The 21,903-nt window shown below is 41.3% G+C and overlaps 1 protein-coding gene across 10 annotated transcripts in view; it reads left to right on the forward strand.

Annotated features, from left to right (window-relative positions):
* The first annotated feature begins 2,470 nt into the window (after window positions 1–2,470).
* Window positions 2,471–21,903, forward strand: part of nectin1b (nectin cell adhesion molecule 1b) — a 156,842-nt gene continuing 137,409 nt past the window's right edge. For 8 of the 10 annotated variants that reach the window (XR_013093014.1, XM_076873390.1, XM_076873394.1 and 5 more), the window contains exon 1: window positions 2,472–3,346. Coding sequence is in view for 9 of the 10 variants with exons in the window: in XM_076873390.1 (XP_076729505.1) it covers window positions 3,295–3,346 (52 nt within the window). In the remaining variant the exon portion in view is untranslated. Of the gene's footprint in view, window positions 3,347–21,903 lie in introns of all 10 variants that reach the window. The other 2 variants (XM_076873395.1, XM_076873391.1) reach the window with 1 other exon arrangement.

Here is a 21,903-nt window from a genome sequence, read left to right on the forward strand (position 1 = left end):
CTCAATATATGTCCAATTTTAAAATTCTGTGATAATGTCAATTATTTTGTCTCTGTAGTCAAACAAATCACCATTTATTTGGTGGAGAAACTTTTTCCTTGTTACCTTTGTTGGACCTACTCAGTACTTTAGCCATCGCTACTTTTTCTGATTCAGCTCCATACATAAATTATTATGCAGGGCAGTTCCTAAGTCTCGACAGCAGCTCAAACCTCGCCTTGAGCTCTGACACAAGCAGTAGTTCAGAATAAGCTTATCAAATTTCATCAGCTTGCCTGTAAATCAATCACCTCGGCCGCTCGATGAAGGGGGCATCGGAGTTAATGCACCAAAGGCAAGGGGCAAATCCGGAGGTTTTTTTGTTGCTTTTTTTAAACTGTTATCTCTTGTAGGAAGTTCCAAGTGTGGAAGCTTTCTGACAGCTGAGTTTCGACTCACACAGCTACAAACACTCAAGCTGGCAAGTTTAGCCACCTGCAGTAATGAAATGCCTTGCTCAAGGGCAAAGTTAAGGTAGTTGGCCTTGAAGGGAAGGATTTTATGTTCCCTTCCAGATCCAGATTTTCCAGGTCTATCAGATTTAGACTAATTCCTACAGTATACCTCCAGGCTTCTCCTGCTGCTCTGACCTTTCAAGGTATATTAAGTTAAATGATTATCTTCCCAATGGTAAAATGTAATGTTAAATTGACATTGTTAATTCATATTGCATGTTTTATTCATAACCCTGGAAAATACTCCTGCTATCTCGTGTGATACCCATGAATTTCCACCTTCAGTATGTGCCTCATCAATAGTCAGCGAAACATTTTTGCTGCAAACTACACAGTACATTCTGATGGCATGATTACATTTTGTAAAAACCATTACCACAGGAAATGTGTGCAGAATTTTTAGCAGCGAGTCTTTTGTTTTTCTTTCTATTTGACGAAACAGAATGTCAACTTTTTAGTTTATCTGCATGCTCCCTGTGGAAATGCCTTGTCTTACTCTTATTACATTTAACAGAACTGCAGGCATGTATATAAACTGCACACTGTACACCTAGAGAGAATAGTTTTTGCTGTTTGTAGTTTTCCATTTTATACAGAATGAATAATGTCGCCACCACTCTGACCCTAATAAGCAGTTGGCTCGGTATTCTTTTGTCGTGCCAGACAATTTCTCTTGCTGTTCTGCAGATTATTCTGTGGAGCTGATCTTAGATCACGATCAAAGACAGGATTTGGACCACATGCAAACCAGCACCCTTCAAACAACACAGTCGAATCTGCAATTCTAACCATGTTACTCCTGATCTGTTGTAATTATCTAAAGACCTTCTGTCCACAAGAGGGAAGTGTTATCACATTCATCCCCAAAATCATTTACAGCCAGTACCTTCCTGTTTGGTTGCTCTTGAGAGTAGGATGAGAAAGTATGGAAGACGGAAGGGAAAAGGTTTACTGAGTGTGGTTAGTCAGCTCTCACAGTTGCTTCATGATATAAACTAGCTCTCTACCCCCACCCCACCAGACACACAGAGTCATGGTGAGTCATTTTTTGCAGTAAAATCAGATTCCTCCACTGTCACTTCCTCTGTTTTTAATTTAGGAGCCATTACCTCACTAGCAGTGTATGCATGGATAACTTTGGATCATAATTCAGCTTTCACTGCCCCAGCTTATTTTTTTTTAAATTGTGGTTTACTTGAGGTCTGGGGTTTCTGTAGGCGTCACTGAGGAGATTCATGGGTATTCCCCACTTGTAAAAATAATATACGTTCTCAATTATCTAATTAATTTGAAGTTGAAAGTGTAATAATTGACGGGTAAGTGTTATTGGGCTTTGCCTTATGAGATGAGCCTCAAAATATGTGCTTCACCTTTGGCCACTGGAAATAAATCAAATTTGATTTTGATACTGGATTGTTTCCGTCTGCTAGACCACGCAAAACAGACAATAACAAAGACAGAAATAGGATTCATTTGGCTGTTAATTTCACTGACTGAATTCTCTGGCTCCCTCGATACTATGAGCTAAGAAATAGTTTTAATATGTAGGCCATGTATTCACTGAAATATTTTATTTTGATTCTCATTTCTCTTTTCCTGTCAGACGCCTCGCCAAGTGTCAATAGTTTCAGTGGCTCCGTTGGCCCTAAGGGGATTCCAATATGTGAGTAGTGCGTGCACTGGATTATTCCACTTTTGTATACTTATACGGGTTGTGCCATTGTCTTCCCACATCCCCACTCAGTCTTTTCGACAGATCTATCCTCCAGCAGTTGTATTTTTTACTCCTCTGCGAACATTTTTAACGCCTGCTCCAATCGTGCCATATATGAGACCACATGGCATGCAAAAAAAGTTGAGAGCACCCCGAGTAGGAGCTACTTGCCTGCTGCAGTATGCCAGGCGATGCTTTTTGCAGGACAATCCAAGCTCCTCCCTTGCACAACGTCATCCGATCCCGATCTCTCTCCCAAAGCGTCAGCGATAGTCAGCAACATACTGTGGTGGCAGATCAGCGGGGCGGTACGCGCAGCAGGATAAAGCCACACTGTATTTCATCCAAAAAAGAACCAGAAAAGGGGGCGCATCCCACCATTTCTGGAGTTGCAACAACTTCGCCGGCCTGGTGTGCTGATTTCTGAAAGCTGGCCGTGGCTGCACACCGGGAGAGCCGGGACATACGGAACTAAAACAGGGACCATTCCCACTAATCTGCAAGGTGTTGTGCTAGTTTTGCAAAGGAAGTGGAAAGAGAAACAACATTGCCTCGGAGGAACTCTTAAGTGTTGGAAACTTCCCAGTAGAGCATCGATCGAGGACCTCCCGCCCACTTTACCTCAGTTCCACAATACTGGAGGGGGGGGGGAGAGAGAGAGTTCAGCAGGCGCTGCGGTGGATGGAGCAACAAAGGCTATATGGTTAAACTGGAAGAGCTTCTTTGATAAGAACCCAGCGCTCCTTTCTGTTCTTGCCTGCTATTTTGTAAAGCACTTCTACGCCTAAACAGCAATTCTACAGCTGCTTGGATCTTGCTTTGGGGACCAAGCCAGGTTCTCCTTAGTGCAAACTCTCTCTGGCAGACAGGGAATCGCCGCAGACGAGAAATTGATGCTTTGGCACGGAGAAGCGCAACACCAATCCTCTAGTTTTGCGAAAGTCTCCCACTGCTGTGTAAGGGAGGTAGACTAGTTTGGACCGAAGTGGGATTTCCAGAAGTTGCATGCGGGGTCTGTGTTGTGTCGAGTGAGCACTATCCATCTACTCTCAGGTTATCAGACCAGATCCGGATAGTTGAGGTGCCATGGCGGTGTATGTGGGGATATGGGCGCTCCTGTTGGCGCTGAACATTCAAGGTAAGCCGTAGAAATAGACTTCAGCAGTGAATCGTCTGCCTTATTTTATCATTAGCTCCCTGCTTTCTGTGTGTGTGTGTGTGTGCGTGAGAGAGATGCATGATGTTCCCGTAATGACAGACTTGATTAGACAAATGCACGAATGTGTGGATTGATAAGACTGCATGGCTTATGTTTTGCAACAAAATGTGCGACAGGAGTGAGGGAAAAAAATGGAAAGTGGTGTCTGCCTTTGAATCCAAAACGGCTGCAGAATACTTATTTAGTTGCCAAAAAATGAACTTACCCCGGCAGCAGGCAGATGGCGATAAATGCGAGCCATGTAGGCCAGCAGCCCTTTAAGTTTTTCCAATATTTCATCGTAATGGCAGAGTGCAGAGACACAGAGTGCACTGGAATGATAATTGAAACATATTATCCTCTGCGCCTGCCTGTTAGTTGATTTATTAAAATAGTAAATAATTACTACTTACAATAATTAAATATAATTAGGATAGATTTTAATTCCCACATTTTAATCTCCGAATGACACATTGGGGGCTTTGTTTTGTAGTTTCCTTGTCGAATAATCATATTTTCAGAAGAATGACTCATGGTGACGTTTAACTCTCTGTCACACTGAAACCAATTCTTCTGGGAGTTTGTGTTTTGGAGTGGGTGGTGGTGCTGAGCGAATTAATATGTGAATAATTGAAGCAATACTCTGACATTGATCACCCTGGCATTAAAGCTTCCCCAAAGTGGGGCTGATCATTAAGCAAATACCTAAGAACTGTATTTGACTCATTTTTAAGGTGTGTCATTATTAACAATCTTTTAGTTGGAACGCATATTTGTGCATGTGTGTTCATGTTTTTGGTTAGTTATGCAGAGAGGGCTTTAAGGCCTAGCTGAAGATTTACCAAACTGTTTACATCCTAGACTGATAAACTCTGTAAGGGGCCCCCAATTTAAGTAAACAATGGAAGAAAGTCAAGTGTGGTCTAAAAAAGGTCACACCAGAGTTTCGATGGGCACTAATACCCTCATTCTTCAGGTTGTACGTGTTTACTCGATGTAATATGTTGGAGCTCTTACTTTGGTGATCCCCTTTGAGCCTAATAGCTCTTAATAAGTCTTTACTAGAGAAATATTCTGGCACATCCTGTTTTCTTCAACTCCTTTGAGCTTGAGAACAACCAAGATGTTGACCTTGTTCGCAGTGAGGCTCCGTGTGGCTCCATGCATTTAAGACTGATTGAATACTTTGATCAAAAGCCCTGTCTGATTTATATTGAGATGATCCCTTTGCTTGTGGAGAAGATCAGGATTAACTGGTTCCCTTGGGATTCACGGTAGAAATCTTTTGAAGCTGTTCAATGGAGGGAGTGGAAAAATGTCTCGAAAAGTGCACCTGAAGCGTCCTGGAAATGTCTTATTTGAGCAAAGCAAGAAACGTTTTCTAAGCGTAATCAGAAATGTATGAAAATGCTTTGCTCCTATCTCTTTTTTTATTGCTGTAATTGATTTAAAACCAAAGTGAATACATTATTAATGTGTTTCGACATCTTCATGAAGAGAACAGCTTTGAAAGTTCGTGTTTCAGCATCTGTTTGGACCCATTTCTTTTGACAAAAACAAAGATTTGCTCCTTCACCCTGAGGTTAAAGGGCGTCGCCATAAATGCCCACCAGCTTTGATGGTCTAATTGATATACAACATGTTCCAGACTCTTTCCTCATTACTAAAGCACAAACAAGTGGGAAAGGCCCTAACAAATGCAAGTCACAGCAACCCATGTTGCAGCTATCCACGAGGGAAAACCATTTGTGCTTGGTAATAACCATTCGTGGAAAACCCAGCAGTGCCAAATTCATAAACACAGAAATATTCTGAGACGCTCGCCAAATAGATTATCAAATAAAAGGAAGATTGAGAATAATGGATCTGCGCATAATAACAGCAGCTCTGTTCCTGTGTTCGTATATTAGCACTCAGTCTCTCCGGTATTCCAGACTGATATTTAATTGAGTGTGAATGCAGTTAGCAACCAGGTGGTTGTTTATGGCTTGGCTCCATTCTTTTGGCCCCGGTGCAGTAGGAACCCATATAGATATCACTCTGAGTGGTGGGATAAGGGGATTTCGGAGCTCTAATTCCTCGTCTTAGTTGGATTTAACGTTTGGGAAATGAACTATGAATGGTGGACGAGTGTCAAGTTTGAATGTGCTATTATTCAGGATTGGAAATTATGTGGCTGTGAATTATAATCTTTGTAATAACTTGGCAGCATGAAAGCTAAAATCATTCTGCTGCAGACCCCTGTTGTTCAGCTCTCTTCTCCGTGTTTGTCTACAGTGTTCAGTCATAAGCTACTCTTGTGATGGCACTACACAGCTGCACCGTCTTGCGTCCGTGACCTTTAACTGTGCTTAGTTGTTGATTAGATTCTCACATAATGTCCCATGAGACATGTGAATAAGTCTCAATGTTGCCCTTTTTTTTTTTTTCTTGATATATGGCTTTCTTGTTTCATCCATCACAGATTAGTCGAGCAGCTAACTACCTGGTTTCTATGTGCAAGCTCATCATCAAAGCCTAACACACAAGACTTCATTTTGACTTGTGACGAACGGCAATGTGCTGTGCTGCTGCAGCAGCTTGTATTTGACTCATTTGAAGTACACTGAAAATCTACTTTTGTTTGGAAATGTCATGCACTTCAGTTGGATTGATTGATTGATTGGGGAGTCAGGGGGTCGAGGGAACATTTCAGACAAATTCATAAACGGATTTGAAGTCTTTGCTTGATGTTGAGTGTTGAAACAGCCATGTGGATAATTCCTTTTTTATGACATGGGAGGTAGGTATACAGGCTAGCCTTTGGAACATTGTAATTAGCATTTTAGCTTTTAACTAAGTTAAAATGCTCTTTTGAAGAAAACTGTAATTGCCGCTCCATGACATTTTGCATTTCATTTGGGTGACAGTTGTGATATAATGAAATGGAGAGTGTCACTGTGGGATTGTTGGGCCTTGATGGTTTCGGTGTGGATGCAAATTGCTTTGATCCTCGCTCCTTTGGGGAGTCTCCCGTTGGTCCCCGCTGAGGTGATGGATGGGTGAGAGCACTCTGAGTCCTGGGAGAGTAGCTTGAGGGGAGCTGACAGGAGATTAAGCTTTGCTTTTGCCAGAAGAACTAATGGAGGCACTTGGCCACTCAAACTTCATCTCACTGTGTTTAGCTCATTGGGGTTGTGCTGTCATCTCCTTAGCAAATCCTTCTCAAATCACTGCATGAAATGTCCCTGTAAAGGGTAGATTCTTTTTGTGTGTCTGCTGTCATTATGGAAATTGAATGGCCCTTCATTAATTTCAGGAGGTACTCTCAAACAAGTGATATTTCTTTGTTTTTTCAAAGTATTGCTCTATACACCTCTGCCAAGGACAAGAGGCACATTTTCTCTTTTCTTTGTTAGTTCATGATGCACATTTCCAGCCCCTGTAGAGTCTGCGTGTCACAAAACTGATGAATAAAACATGATGATAAGCACTGAACCTAAATAATGGAAAGGTTATGGCAAAATAGAGTGTTCCTTGCATGCGGATGACTGCACAAATACTATTAAAGACTGAATGAATGTTAAATTAAGTTCATCTTTCCAATTGTTTGGAGTTAATAGTGTACATATAGGATTGTAGTTATGTTTCAGGGCCCCAAGTTAGGACGTTACAGTCTTTTGCATGTTTCTCTGATAAAGAAATAGTTTGGAGCTGCGCTCCAGTCACTGAATGAAGCTATTTTAGGAGACGTTTATTCAAATATCACAAGTAGCGTTTGTCCCAGACAACAGCAGTTTAAAGTTACCAGATAGCCTGTTTTGTAAGAACATGCAGTTCAGTATCATATATAATGTTTTATTTGGTCTTTATTTTGGTGTATAGTGTCTGTCAGGTGTCCTCTCTGCATCCTTTGCTGTCTTAACACCAGACAGTCACCATATAGAAACAGGATGGAAAACACATTTATCAGCAAGCTGCAGCTGCAATTTTATGCTTTAAATCATTGAAATGCTTCTCTGTTTCAAGTCGGATCGCAGTATCAGCAAAGTGAAGGAAAGGGAAATCAATAAAAAGGATCAAATCTAGCCCTCAGCTTTTCTGATTTGGCATTAATCTGTTCAGTCGTTTTCTTTCTGTTTAGCCGAACCTTGTCAAGGGATTAAATGGTTAAACTCCAGTTCTGATCTTGAGAATGAGAATTGACTAACTATACTTGTTCCATGTTTTCTTTACTCTTTGTCAGATTGCTGTTGCAGCATCTTAGGATAGGCTTATTATGGTTGCTGACTAGATGTAAATCTTCACAGACGAAAAAGTAAATAATCTCACATGCTGGAAGGATTCTGACAGTCTGTGCTGTTTTCATGAGACACCGTCTTGGCTTGCCAATAGCTTGTAGAGTTTCTCTGAACCGTTTTTTCCCTTTAGTGCTCTGTTACTATAGTTACTACCTGTAATCTGTCTTTTTTTTTTTTTTTTTTTTTAAAGAAAATTGTATTTATTTCTCTACAGGATCTGCATCCATTTCTGTTTTTCAAAGTTGTTGTGAAGGGAGTGCAGCCTTTTAACGGGTCTTTTTTGTTTTTTTTTTCTTTTTCCTTTCTTGTATTTTCTGCTTCATTGGTTTTAAAGAAGATGCCATATGGAAGTACCATTCATTGCTCATTGCAACTGGGTTTACAACTAGAGCATTTAGTCATGGGCTGATCAGGGATTGAGAGTGTGGATAATTCCTGATCTTTTTACTAAGGCCGTATACTTGTAAATAAAGCAGATCTGATCAGCACAGCTCCCAGCCCCCCCAGTGTGACTGCCTGAAAAAGTCAATTTACAACAGGCAGCTGGGCTGGTGGTGTGCCTCCATTAGGGTGCAGAGTACTACTGGAAACCAGTCAGTGAACAACCTGCTGAGTTTGAAGAAAAAAGCGGAAAACTGATGCTTAGAGGTTCCCAAATTTACACATGATTAGAATGCTACAGGTGGACGCACAGACAGTGTCACAGTGCACACAGTCTGTTCTGTTACCCACTTGACTTGATCAGCTTTTAGGTTTTGTTTCATTGGCTGTGAGCTCATATTGTCCAGCTCTGTAAGCCAGACACTTTTGTATTTTACTCACAAGCCTGCTTTGTGAATTACACCAGCTGGACTCGTTTTAAAAGTTGATGGAGTAGTTGATACTGTTGCCATGTCTTCTGCTGTTCCACTCAGTTGAATTTTGTGCTGACTTGTGCGCTCTGTTGACAAGAGCTGGCCTGCAGCTCTGCCTCTTACTGTCTTGGGTCAAACCGACATATCAGTTGGCTGACACATTAGACAAGTGGAGGCTATAAATTAAATATTAGCTACAAGTTCTTCCCTGGAAACGGTGGCGTTCTGATGATGTTGTTTTTTGTTTTTTGTTTTGCCTCGACTTAATAATGTCACTAATAAATACTAAAATTGTATTTCTCTATTTATCTTAAGTGTAATGTGGGGTTTTTGTACATTTTTCACTTGCCACAGTGACAGTTTCCTACCTTAACTTGTAAGGTTAAAGTCACCATCAGCGATGAACAGTAAGCCTGACCCTATTCTATCAAAATATGGATTTCTTTTTTATTTGTTCTCACAGAAAAATTAATAACAAAACTAAATTCTATATTTGGGGTTGTGGTTTGGGGCTGGGGTTGGAGTTGACATCACAGCGCTAAATATAGTGGCGGAAAAAAAAAACCTTTTTTTGTGTCGTTAGAGATGTCTTGTGTTTTTGAAACACTTGCGGCTGAATAGATGGGTTTTCCATCCCGCTGAAAGCAAATTGGGATGAAAATCTTGACCTCAGACAGGTCAACTTTTAACACAGTGAATGTCTGCACAAGCTGCCTCCAACGTCTGACTAAAAACTGCCTTGAAAAACCATATCTGTCAATCCCATTACAAGCCTTCCAGCTCACCCACTGCACATGCCATCCGCTGATAAATACCTCCAGGGGTCAGGCTGAAATGGAATATTGGCTTGCAGAGCACATTCAAATGAAAATATAGAGGATTTCTAATATTTAGCAGTGTTTCTAGTCTTTATAGGTTCGTAAAATAGTGAGGAATTTCCGTCATTGTGACACACAGCAGAAGCTTTCGCGAGGCTCAGAGTTGATCTCCTGCCAGAACTTTACATTTTTCTCTTTTTACTTTCTGCAAACTTGGGTGTACCGCCCTCTATCTTTATTCTCCCCTTTTCTCTCTCTCCTGTTTCCTCGCTTTGCCTTTGAGAACGGTGCGTGCTGAGAGTCGGCTTGGTTAGCACTTGATACAAAAGGGGGTTTGTTTCATGAAATGTTTCCCTTTTTAATGAGTGATGGTGTTCGCTCATTTAATATTCCGCACTGATATCTCTCTGGGAGCTGACTGTGCTTCAAAGCAACAGCGTGGTTGTAAATGGGGTGGGGCGGGGGGACCAGCAACCGTGGTGGTGGTGCTATAAGAAAGGGGGGCTGCATAGAAAATACAAACACAGGTTTATTTATTCTCGCTGACATATAGTTAAGCTCCCAATGTGCTGCAGCTTGGCGTAAAGCTCCTTAGTGCCCTAGTCCTGTGCTGACAGACTGTCAGAATATGACTGATAACAGGTCACCTCATATTTCTCTCAGTGTCTTTCATTTATTTTTGCGCTGTTCCCTGTTATGATCAATTTTATAGGTTATTGCTCAATTCAGAAGGATTTATATAGCTTATATGTGTGCGTGTCTCTTATTTCTCCTATGGCCTCACAGGTGACGTGTGATTTCCCAATACTTCTCATTATTAATAAGACTGAGGTCCACTTTGTGGTAGAAATTCTTCATATTTCTGCACGTAGTTCAATTTTGTTTTGAGAGCAGTGAAGATAAACATGTAGATGGCCTGCAGTTTGGCATTGATCCTTCCAGTTTGTTAGCAGGGTCTATGCCAAAGCAACTAATGCAGTCTGCTATTGATTCCTCAGTTTCAAGCCTGGCTGAATTTCACTCCAGTGTTGCATTGTTTTCAGAAAGTCAGGTGTGCCAAATGGCCTCCGCCGCTTCCTTCCTGTATGTCCTCTCTCTTTTTAAGCTGGCAATGCAGGCTACTGTGGTATCAGTAGATTTGGTGTTTGAATGTGTGTGAAAAGCGGGCGGGTGGGTAGGTGAGTAATCTAACCACTCGCCCCACCCCAGAGCGAGCAAAGGGGTTCTGTTTATCCCTTTATCTCGAGCTGTAACGGCCTGAGTCTTTATCAGCAGTGCACCTATTTAAACTCTCGAGTTGTATGCGTTAAAAGCAAAGCTGTGAGCTGTGTTGTGCTTGAACTACGTTTACTCCTGTAACTGAAATTCATTATATTAAAAGTACAGTATGTCATATGCCAGTAAGTAAGAGGAGTCTATTATTTTGTTATTTTCCTGACATTTATTAGGAGCAGCTTTTGTGAGCATTGACCAAAGGGACTCGTACTCATAAATATAAAATGTGCACATGCCCTCCTTAGGGTTTGCATCAAAGAAAATGCATACAGGGTTGCTGCAGTGTCCCTTGAGCATTGTATTTTGAACTGGAACTAGATGCAGGTCTCCCAGGTGACAACATGCTGCTGTACCTAACTGCTCATTATCCCCCTTTGTATCATGGCTTAGGCTGATATTTAATTCACCTTTTCTTGGAATAGATAGAAACTGCTTTAAACCACAGTTAAGCTATATGTGGTGGTGGTGGGAGTTATGTTCATCATGTTCATTTCCAGTCTCATGTTTCTGTTCTCAGACTCTACTACACTAGCTTTACATGATTTACAATTTGAAATGATCTCTATTTACCTTACACTGCGGCTGACTGCTGACTACAGCCCCTCAGTTCATCCTCTATCTGGAACAATCCATTTTAGTCTCCTCCCTCTAAGCCAACTTTGTTGTGATTAGCTGCCCTTCGTAAACAGAACCTTTGAACGGCAGATGGGTAAGCCTTCTGTGTACCCTGGACAGTGCTCCAGCCCATCCAGGGCTAACACACCTATGGCCAGTTTAGATTCACCCATTAATCAAATAAGCATGCCTCTGGACTGTGGAAGGAAGCAAAAGCATTTAGAGAAATACACAGACACGGGGAATAGATTCAAAATCCAAAGAGACAAGCTGCAATTTCCAATTTTTTTTTCTAAATATGTACTTTTTTATTGAATATATAGCAAATAAAATCACAAGCTTTATGTTGGCTAAGAGAAGAAACGAAACAAAAACTGTTCCTAAAGTTTAGACGAGGATTTAGGTCATATTTGACCACCAGTTGGCATTGACATTTTATTTAGATTATTTTTTACTGTTTTCCCTGAAGGTAATCATTTCTAATTCCGAACAGTTCTGTATAGGATTCCTTCCTCTTCTCTTTTTCCCCTTCTCCCTCACTTTAACTTGCAGCTGAACAACACTGCCAGAGGTCTCCACATGGGACCTTCCATTCTGGCAGCACACGCCTTACTTGGCTACAGCGTTGCAAGTAGAATTTACCAGTCAGGAATCTGGAGAGGGCTTTGATACCAGTAAAGGCATCACACAGGGCCATTTTGTAGTTCACACCAATTGTCCATTGAGCCATGAAGATGCCAAATGTCATGTTAGTCCACAGAAACAGAAGGCTCGGGGATCAAGGGTTTCCCGTTCGCCCACCCGCATGTCCAATATACGAGTTCTAACATCTATATGATTATAAGTTATGCAGATGTAAGTGGTCACAAGAACACCCACTCAGTGACCCTGCACCCACACAGCTCAAAGACTCACTGATGAAGAGTGAGAATGAACACTGCTTTTGCATGCCTTTGTCTGAGTCAGATTTGTTGCCCCACTTTTGTTGTATGCTGTGTTCACACGGAGCACGAGCACCGTAAATATTTATTTCAGATGGATGAAGGGACTTGCAATTGTTCCTTGCACTCTGTACCTTTTTTTTGTCAGCATTAGGAAACTGAAAATAGAAGCTAAAGAGGAACAAATGTTTGAATGAGAAACTCAGCGGTACAGAGGTTGTTTAATACATCAGCAAAACCCTTAAAATACCTACCCTCTTACAGCCTGCAGACTTGTACCCTTCAGGTTGCTGAGTTTCAAATAGTTCTGCAGAATGGGTTTATGGATTGTACCTCACTTCCTAAGTCATGGCAAAGAAAAAAATTTGCATGAGAAAACAGCCTTATCCCAAAGAGAAAAAGTGAATCTAGAGAATTGAGATTTACGTGCACACCCTGCGGGGGATGGGAGTTTGCAGTGGGTCATGCTGTTCCTGAATAAGGCTATGTTCCAAGGGTGATTCTAGTTTGCCTTGAAATACTGTTCTTGGCACAAGTTCTATTTAGGCACATTGGGGCTGCTCACTGGAAGAAAAGCCTTGTGCAAATAAAAGTTCATTCAATTTTTTCCAACTCATTAGGTCTTTTTTGTTTCTATGCGGGAAGCCAAGGGAACCCCCCTAGAACTAACTCGTGTTCTCCATTAAAACTGACTTCAAACAAATACATTTCTTATGGCATAATTCTAAGAATATTATGACACATAAAACGGTAAATTCAATTAAAAGCCCCATAGTGTGCTAAAGCTCATATTGTCTGCTAAATTAGTTGAATTAAAGCTTTCCTAAATGTAAGGATTGAGCAAGTCAGAAGCTATAACAAGTTGGTCCAAGTGTAGATGAAATGGAAGACCATGTTTCAAGAGTCTGATCAATATGCAGTGAAAGCTGACAGGGGATGAAAGTGATTGGATTTACCCTACGTCACCAAGAGTGCGTTTCATTCCTGCTTTTTGTGAAATGTTGGTTGAACTGTAATAATCCAAATAACAGAGGTGATTCCGTATGTCACTGACAGTTAAAGGGTTTATCCTATTGATTAGGTTGTGGGAATCTCTGGAGGAAGTTTTTATCAGCAGATTTGGGGGACAATTTATTGTGAACTGCACTTCCCTGTATCCCTAACCCCTCTTTTTATTCTCACACTGCTCATGTTATGTGACCGGTGAGGGGTGGATATTTGTTTTTGCTGAGAAGACCCGGGATGGGATGCACTGATGCATAAACTCACTCATATGTGTGTGCGCACGTCGCTGAGTGCGCTACTGCACACGTCTGCGCGCAAGCCCAAGGCAGAGGCAGCTTCACGTTCCCGGCCCTGCTCCCTCCTGATCCTGACCCACTTTCTTTTCCCCGCTCATCACTCCCTCTTTAATTGCCGCGCGGCACACTGAGGCCATCTGCTCGACTGAGGCCCGTCGCCATGGAGATGCTGGGAGGCTTTTCGGATTTACTGTGGACTGACCAACAGGGAAATGGAGGTCAGGGAATGGGGGTAGGGTGTTGAACAGTAGTAGGGGCACCACAAGTGTATTATGAGGCACTTATTGACATTATAATAGTACACCTGTATGATCAGATACAGAATTCAAGTGCTTTAAAAAAAGGAAAAAGATGAAGCATGTCTTTGCAAAGTCCTTTTCCCCGAGGAGTTTTCCCAAAACCAAAGGTAGCAGTGAGCAAGAATGACACAATTTTACTCGGAACATGGAATTAATTACATTTGGAAGTAGACACTGACATGAGATGGCATCGCACCAGCTGCCATTCCAAGGATTTCCCCGACCAGACCCATCGCTGTGCGTGAATCTTGGATAAACAATACCAGCTGCACTAGCGGACCAGGTAAATATTTTATGTTTACATGCAGATGACGATATTTCCCAATTGGGAATTATAAATACATTAAAAATTAAAAGAGAGTCATAATAAGAAGAGGCCATGGGCACTTCCATGGCCCCACCTCTCCACATCTGCTCACCCTTAGGACAATGCACCAGCGAATACACCTGTCGACACGTGCGTGTCCTAAACCGTAAATGCACACATTCATTTCTACATTGCTGCATTTGTCATCAGTATTCATGGGTCAGGCCACACTACAGACCTGAGAAGAAACAACCAAACGTTTGCCAAAAACTCAAAACATCCTTTGCGGTGGTTTATTCCACAGTGAGTGTGTCCAAAATGACACCGAGATTAAGCTAGAAATTCCAACATGAAAAAGGTTTTACAGTTGGAACCACACTGAACTTTTTCAAATTAATTTTGAGGCTCAAGGACAAAAAAAAAGGTTTCCCGACGAGTACAAATTACATTTTTTTGCTACCAGGGCAGTTTAAGACAAAAGGCTATTTGTCTGTGTTAAGATAACAGCATTGCCACAGTCAGATGTGTTTTTAGTGTCATCTGCCGGCTCCAATCATACCGAGCAGAGTTCTTTTATACTTATGAGTAGTTTGTATATTTTGCTGCTGCTACTTATTTCCTTTCTAATGACACGCTTCAGTGAGGAAGCAGTTATGTTTCCAATTAACACTCAGGCATATTTCAGAGCTGTGGTCTGCACAGCCAGGTTGCCTCTTGTCCATCAGTCTGCCAGCTGTACTCACATCAAGCCCGCTTTGCATGTTGTTAATGCATTCACATATTCCGTGCTTGTTCAACGGGATCATTTGGGCCAAATGGCTAAATGTGGCATTGTATTCCAAGTGATTGTTTTACTCAAACATCCCTAATGGAGTCTTGGTATTGACCTCTGGCACCTTATCAGTGCTGAGCTTTGGGAACCACTCTTTATTCATACTTTATTTATACTCTATCTTTTAAAGGTCAATATTGGTAGCTGTCATTTCTAAAGTGCCATTCATAGGTCAATACCTCATTAGTAATCTGGTGGAGTTTGGATCAAATGCAGCTCCTGTCTTGTCTGTGTCGCTGAGCTGCAGCCACTACCAATTTCAAGTTCACAGCTATTCCACAGGATTCTGTTACAGGCATTCAAAGTTTGACACATTTAGCAGTATTTTTATCGTAACTGTGAGAAGTTTTTATCTTTTTCGGCCATATTATTTGATCTGTATGTTTGTGTAAAAGCAGTCAAAAATCAGAAGATGTGCAAGAAAATAAGGAAATAAGCACAGCAGCAAATCGTCACTTTTCAAAAGCTGTATCTCATGTTCATTAACCTCCTAAGACCCGAACTCTTCCACAGCATGCCTTTTTAATTTTTCTTTGATATTTGGGCATATTGGGGACGGATGAATGTAAAAACAAAGAATTACCAGATTTTTTTTTTTACCCTATTTTTTGTTTTTAAGAAAAATAAGAGCCGCATATGAGGATATTCGTTTAAAATTTTGATAGAACAGTAGCAGTATAATGTCCTCATAAGTGGATATCAGGCGCTTGTAGAGCAAAATTGAGTATTTTGGTCTAAATAACCCAAAATGTGATGTCCACATATGTGGACGCCAGGTCCTAGGAGGTTAAACGCCTTCGTCGACTTTATTGATCATCTTAATTTAACCAGCACATTACTACAACACCACTACTGTTACTGCCAGTAGGCTACAGAGTTCGATGGTAATGGTATTGCTTCAGGGTATTGGAGCTTTAGCAGTTGTTTATGCGACCAGTAATGCAGTGAACATGTCATGACAGACAGACTAAACTATCATGGCAGTTGCACCTCTTCCATGAATTTCTACTCCATTGTGTTGTCTGAGTTCCAGAGCTTTTCTACTAGATTGCTTAACAAGAGTCAGACCTCCTACGAAGGCTGTCAGAATATGCCGGCTTTGATGCCGTCACTATCTGCATAGATGTCTCAGAGAGCTTATTTTGCTCCTCCATCACCCGCCAGTGACAGAGTAACACAGGAGGCTGTGACAGCGGAAAAGGTAGCTCTGTCAATTTAAACTCCAGTGAGCGCTTGATCTCTGAGCTGCCCAAATGTACAGTCAGAGCTGAAGCTAACAAGACAATGTACCCAGGGCCTGTAATTGGACCGGGCCCTTTTCAGCAGTGTGAAAAGATAGAGACCGTCTGTCAGCCTGCTCTCCAGTCAAGGTCATGATGTTGAGTGCTGGATGTGTTGTATATTCTACAATGCCCTTCATCCTATCACAGCTTATCCAGCTGCTGCTGTGCAGAGGTTGGGTGAGAACTGCTGCACTCTGTGGGCATCACACTAGATTATGTGCTTGGAGAGATTAATCAAATCGTATGATGTTTTGCTGTGAAAGAGTGACCAAGAAAAATTTCATCCAACCGGTCTTGCCAGCAAATGCCCCTTAAGCTGAGTTGAAAGTTGTTTTGTTCGTCCTTCATGTCATTGCCAAAGGAGCAGCACATTTATAACTTGACATAAACTGGTGCAGTGATGGGAAATAAACTGTCTTTCTGAAGGATTGTGTCATGGTATAGCACAGTTGATAGACCTGGTTAGCTGAAGTCATTTTTCTTTGATGGCTACGCTCAAAAAGTCGTCCTCAAATGCAACTGTTGGCTTTTGTTTTCTTTAAAGAGAGACACCTTCTTCCTTATTTCACCTGAGCTTTAGCACTAGTTTAAAGCATCACCTGACTCCAGATTCTCTTCTGCACCTGTGTCCAATATTGTGTATGTTCGAATGCTTGCGAACAAGAACATTCTTTATGAGCAGCAGGAGAAAGAAAGGCTGTTCACTGTTTAGAAGAATACACTCCATTCTTCCACCACTAAAATATTTATTTATTTTTTTTACCCTCCTGATGCCATTTTGGTCTGCGGGATCCCTGGAGAGTAAAGTGCATTAAGCCACTCACTGTATTTACTCGTGCTGGACTGAAGCTGATGTGTGAGGGCAGGTCAGAGGATGGAGGATGGGACATTGATCATCGTTGAATGAGTGTCAGGGGAATCTTGACATCCAGAACAGTTTTTCACACTTGGAGTTCAGAGGCCAACAGCTAGAGACTCATTACTATGTGAAAATACACTACCACAACTCGATAAAACTACAGTACATCAAGACATTGTTTTGTCACTCGTAAACTATTCAGTTTTATGTGATTTTATTGAATAATTGAACTTTTTTGAACTTGTAGCAGACACACATCAGGATAAAGAAGCCTGTTTTCTCCCACGAATAAACAGTGAGATCCTGCAAATGTAGCCTAAAACAGCGGTCCCCAACCTTTTTTGCGCCACGGACCGGTTTATGCCCGACATTATTTTCACGGACCGGCCTTTAAGGTGTCGCGGATAAATACAACAAAATAAAACTAGTACCGGTACCGAAAAATAGAAGATCTATTCATAACACACGTGAAAAGACCCATGAAAACCGAGTTAACGATAAAAACGATAACAAAATAATGCTGAAAACCAATAAAAACCCTGAAAACCATAGATTTCACACCCGAGCCTCAACTCTCATGTACCGGTCCAAGGCCCGGGGGTTGGGGACCGCTGGCCTAAAAAATGTGCCAAAAAAACAAACCAACAACAAAAATTTCCAGTAGAATAATTTAATGGATCACATACTTGAAAACAACTCTAGGGAGCTAGACACAGGTCTCTGTGACTGTCGAATTTTGACTTGCAGTCATTGCACTTTTACTGAGATATCCACAGTAAATATAGAGTTCCTTGATATGTTCTGGAAAAAAACAAAAGATCATTTAGACATCTTAAAGCACAACTGCCACACGATCAAAATAAATAATCATAAAGACCACAGCAGGAGGACGGCTTAAGTATGGATGGCTATAAAGATGACCACAGTGTGAATAGATTTAAAAGAAAGCTTGCTGTTACATAATTGAAGACCAGCTGTATTATTGTGAAAGAAAATGGTAAAGAGGTCAATTGGGAGTTTATGTACTGTATCACAGAGTAAACAGTCTGACATTTGTCTTGTTTGTCCTATTGTGGAGGAACTCTGTATTGAGAACGCGAATGACAAATACCTGGTTTATTTAACGTGAACACAAAGAAGTTCTCCAAAACCAAGTTCAGCTCCGACTCTAGTCTGCAAATACAGTTTGAATAATGAATTGTACCCTTTTAAAATCACCTCCGAGGTAAACAAAAACCAGGAATGAAAGGTTTATCCATGTGCCTTTGAGGTTCGCCTTCCCACACACCTTGAACAAAGGTCTGATCTGACAATTTTTATTTGAATTTATGTGAAAAGCCTGTGGAAATTTAAGAGGAGAACCAACAAAAACTAACATTAAAAGGTAGGGTGTTATATTTTGAATTAAAGGCATTTCAAGGATGGGTAGCAGGATCTCCCGGGCATGAATAAGCTCTTTGTGCTGCATGTGTAGACTCATTTGTTTAGCGCGTCATGTAGACAGTAGCGAGTTTCATGTGGTGAATGTGAAAGCAGACTTTATGAATAACGAGAGGATTACTGGCATTACTGTTTCACGATAATGCAAGTTTATTTTAATCCACGTAATTGTTGATTATTTTTCTTTCTGTGCAGAGTGCAAAACTTGTTCCCACAGGTTTGAGGCACGCAGCATTTGTGTTGTTTTCTTTTTTTCTTTTCTTTTCTTTTTAATTGCCAAGTCATTATTGTAAATCAAATTTGTTCTCAGCTGATTTCCCTGATTAAACTTAGGTTTAATTAAATTTTTAATTCTATACAACGAATTAAACGCGATGCCGTTACCTTCACAAACCTCTAAAAGTTAACGTCGCGCATGCTTTGTACTTGTTTTCCAAGTCAAGTAGCCATAGGCTGTTGAAACTTTCTCTACTCCTTAATTTGGAGGATTCATTAAATTAGTTAATTAATATTCTCGACTGGTTGTGTCTTTCTGATTATTCACCAGTGTGGTTTGAACCTTAGATTTATGATTAATATTTATAGGAGACTGTCAGGAGCTGTCAGCCTCATATGAATCAACAAGGCTTCACGACTCAAGAGCCAGTTGATGTGCGATAAATCAAAGGGTGAGTGGGGAAAAATCCCACAAAGATGAATAAAAAGAATCCAATTAGAAATGTGTAACCTTTCTGCAGGGAGGCTTACTTTCTGATTTATTAGTACAAAGCTGTTTATTCTTCCCGTTTCTATTATATGTTTTAAGCATTGGAGGAAATGAATATGTCCAAGAGAGTGAATGAGCTCAGGCAGCATGACCGCAACTCATGCATTACAATGGGGTGTGTGCAGGCATCTCTTTCATGCAACGCTGCCTCACCAACACACATAAACACCCACACACACATTCACCGGTGAGATACTACTATACTATCCTATCCTCTGGAGCATCTTGCGTGCGTAGAAGTATTTTTAGTAACACGCAGCACTCTGTGTTTTCAGCGCAATGTGTCAGGACAGCAACATGTTAAGGATTCAGTCAGATGGGCCTCAACGCTTTGCCCAGAGCTCTGCAGAAAGGATGTGTTTGTCCCCAGTGCTGGAGGGGGGTCACGTGCTGACCTCATTGTGTGCACGAGTAAGTGCACTCTGCATTATCAGCGTGCAGCTTCCCTCCGCGTAACAAAAAAGGCGACTTATCTCGCAATAGCTAATTGATTGATTTCCTTGGCACAAATATCCTAGACAGTAACATTTTTTTTATCTTCTCAAGTCAGTAGAGAGGCAGAGGAGCCGGTGAAAAATGAAAATGGACTCTTCTCTGGAAATGGAAAGATTTAATATTTTTCATCCCTAGAAAAAGGACTGACAAGCTTTATTACTCTTTGCTTCACCGCCCCCTCCCTTTGGTCAGGGAGAGCTGTACGCTACAGAAGTGCTATGGAAAAACACTTTGCAATAAAAAAAAAAAAAAACATTGTGCCTTCATAAACACAAAGGTTAATATCTTATTTACAAGCTGCAGCCCCAGTGGTCGACACGCTAGCACAAATGTCTTCCTGTCTTTTTGAGTTGACTCAGGCAGAGGTGATCCAAAACAGGCAAATCCATCTTATACCGTCCTCTTCACAGGGTTGTAGCTTCATGGAAGTCACACACCCTCCTCTTGGACCTTCAAAGATTGCAGCTGGCTCACTTTCTTCACCGGTACATTAACTCCTGCTGCCTGCATTGCCTCACTACAGCAGATGCTGCCAAAAGAAAACAAAGCTAGTAGGCCACAGGGTTAATCACACTCATCTAGGGGTCTGTCACACTGTTGCCAGGTGTGTCACATTCACAGTACACTTGGCTTCCTTTTGTTGCTGCTCTTTGACCTCTGCTTTTTTCACTAAGTGTAAAAGGGGATCAATTCAGAAGTCTCAGTCTGATGGAATCTGTTTCAGCTCAAATGATAAGTTTCTACAGAAAGGACAGAAAATGAGTGAAGAAAAATTCAGCTGTTTTTCTTTTTCTCCTTTGGTTTTTATTTAAGCTCATTTGAGCTTGGAAGTCTTCTCTGTCTCAAAGGTCTGGGTTGTACGCAAAATACCAGTGTAGTCAAAGCAGTGTCACAGAGCTGTTGTGATACTGTATGTCAAAAGCAGGGATTTGGTTTGTGGAGTCATTATATTTCTCTGTTACAACTTAAGAGCATTGATTTCACATGGTGTACCAGCCCATGTTTATTCTGTCTTTCTTGGATTGTAACACAATGCACAAGAGTTGAATTTTTGTGTGGAATATATTGGTATTCCCTCTCCTTCGCTGATCTGTGACATTCACATTGTAACTTAGATGGTATTACTTGTGACAGATTGCATTGGACTAAGGCAGAGTTGTACATCAATATGCCATTTATATTTTCTATTATATTGGCTCTTGGCAGCATATTGCCTTTGTCTGCGTGTGCAACCAGCAGAGAAGATAGCTTATCTTTTAAGAAAAGCAATCAAAGAACTACTTGCTTATGGAGTTCATATTTAGCTAATTTTAGAATAGGTTTGAGTAGCTAGTAAAGAACATAAAGGTCTTCTCTTGGCCTTGCATTGTTGCTAAACACAATGTCGAGTTTTCCAAGATGGCGTTGCCTTAGTCAAATTCTTGTTAAGTCTGTTCTACGCTTATCATTTCTCTCAGTTCTCAGCGATGCATTTGTGTGGTGAAATGCCAATTCCATCTTTTGAATGCATCTCCTAAGACACAGCTGCCTACTTAGATAGCTAATGGCTGTGTTTTGTGCTGCAGCGCTGTGAGCCAAGTGCGGCGTGATGGCATTTGTTCTGTCTGCCCAAGGCCTGGTCTGTCATTGTGTATCAGTCCAGCCAATGGCCATGACTCACACATGAACCCTCTGGGTGCTTGAGCTCACAGAGAAGACACAGTAGTTTAATGTTTAGCACACGGAAATACATACGGGGCGGGGGTAGCTGGTGGTCACGGTGTTGAAGGCTTTTCTGGGCACTGGTAGTGCTGATGAGGAGGTGTTAGTGACTATTTTCTCATCATAACAGCAGGGGCTGCAGAGCTGTTTTCATGGTGCTAAAACCGTATTTTCTCTCCTGCATCTTTGACTGTAAGCAATCATTGCTACTATGATTTTGTGCAGAGTTTCCTCTGCAGGCAAACAGCTTGTCCAAGTCTGTAGCATCAGCTTTGCTTGGAGTGTCTGTTGATATAGTTGATGCTGTTTAGGCATTGTCCCGGTTTTTGATCAGTGATAGTGCTGCTCATGCTGTGATTCTGTTTACTTTCAACTATTGTTCTCTGCTGTTCCACAATTAAATGACATCACTTTGCGTGCTGCAGATATTT

The sequence above is a fragment of the Maylandia zebra genome, linkage group LG14, assembly GCF_041146795.1.
Source record: "Maylandia zebra isolate NMK-2024a linkage group LG14, Mzebra_GT3a, whole genome shotgun sequence".
NCBI classification, from domain to species: domain Eukaryota; kingdom Metazoa; phylum Chordata; class Actinopteri; order Cichliformes; family Cichlidae; genus Maylandia; species Maylandia zebra.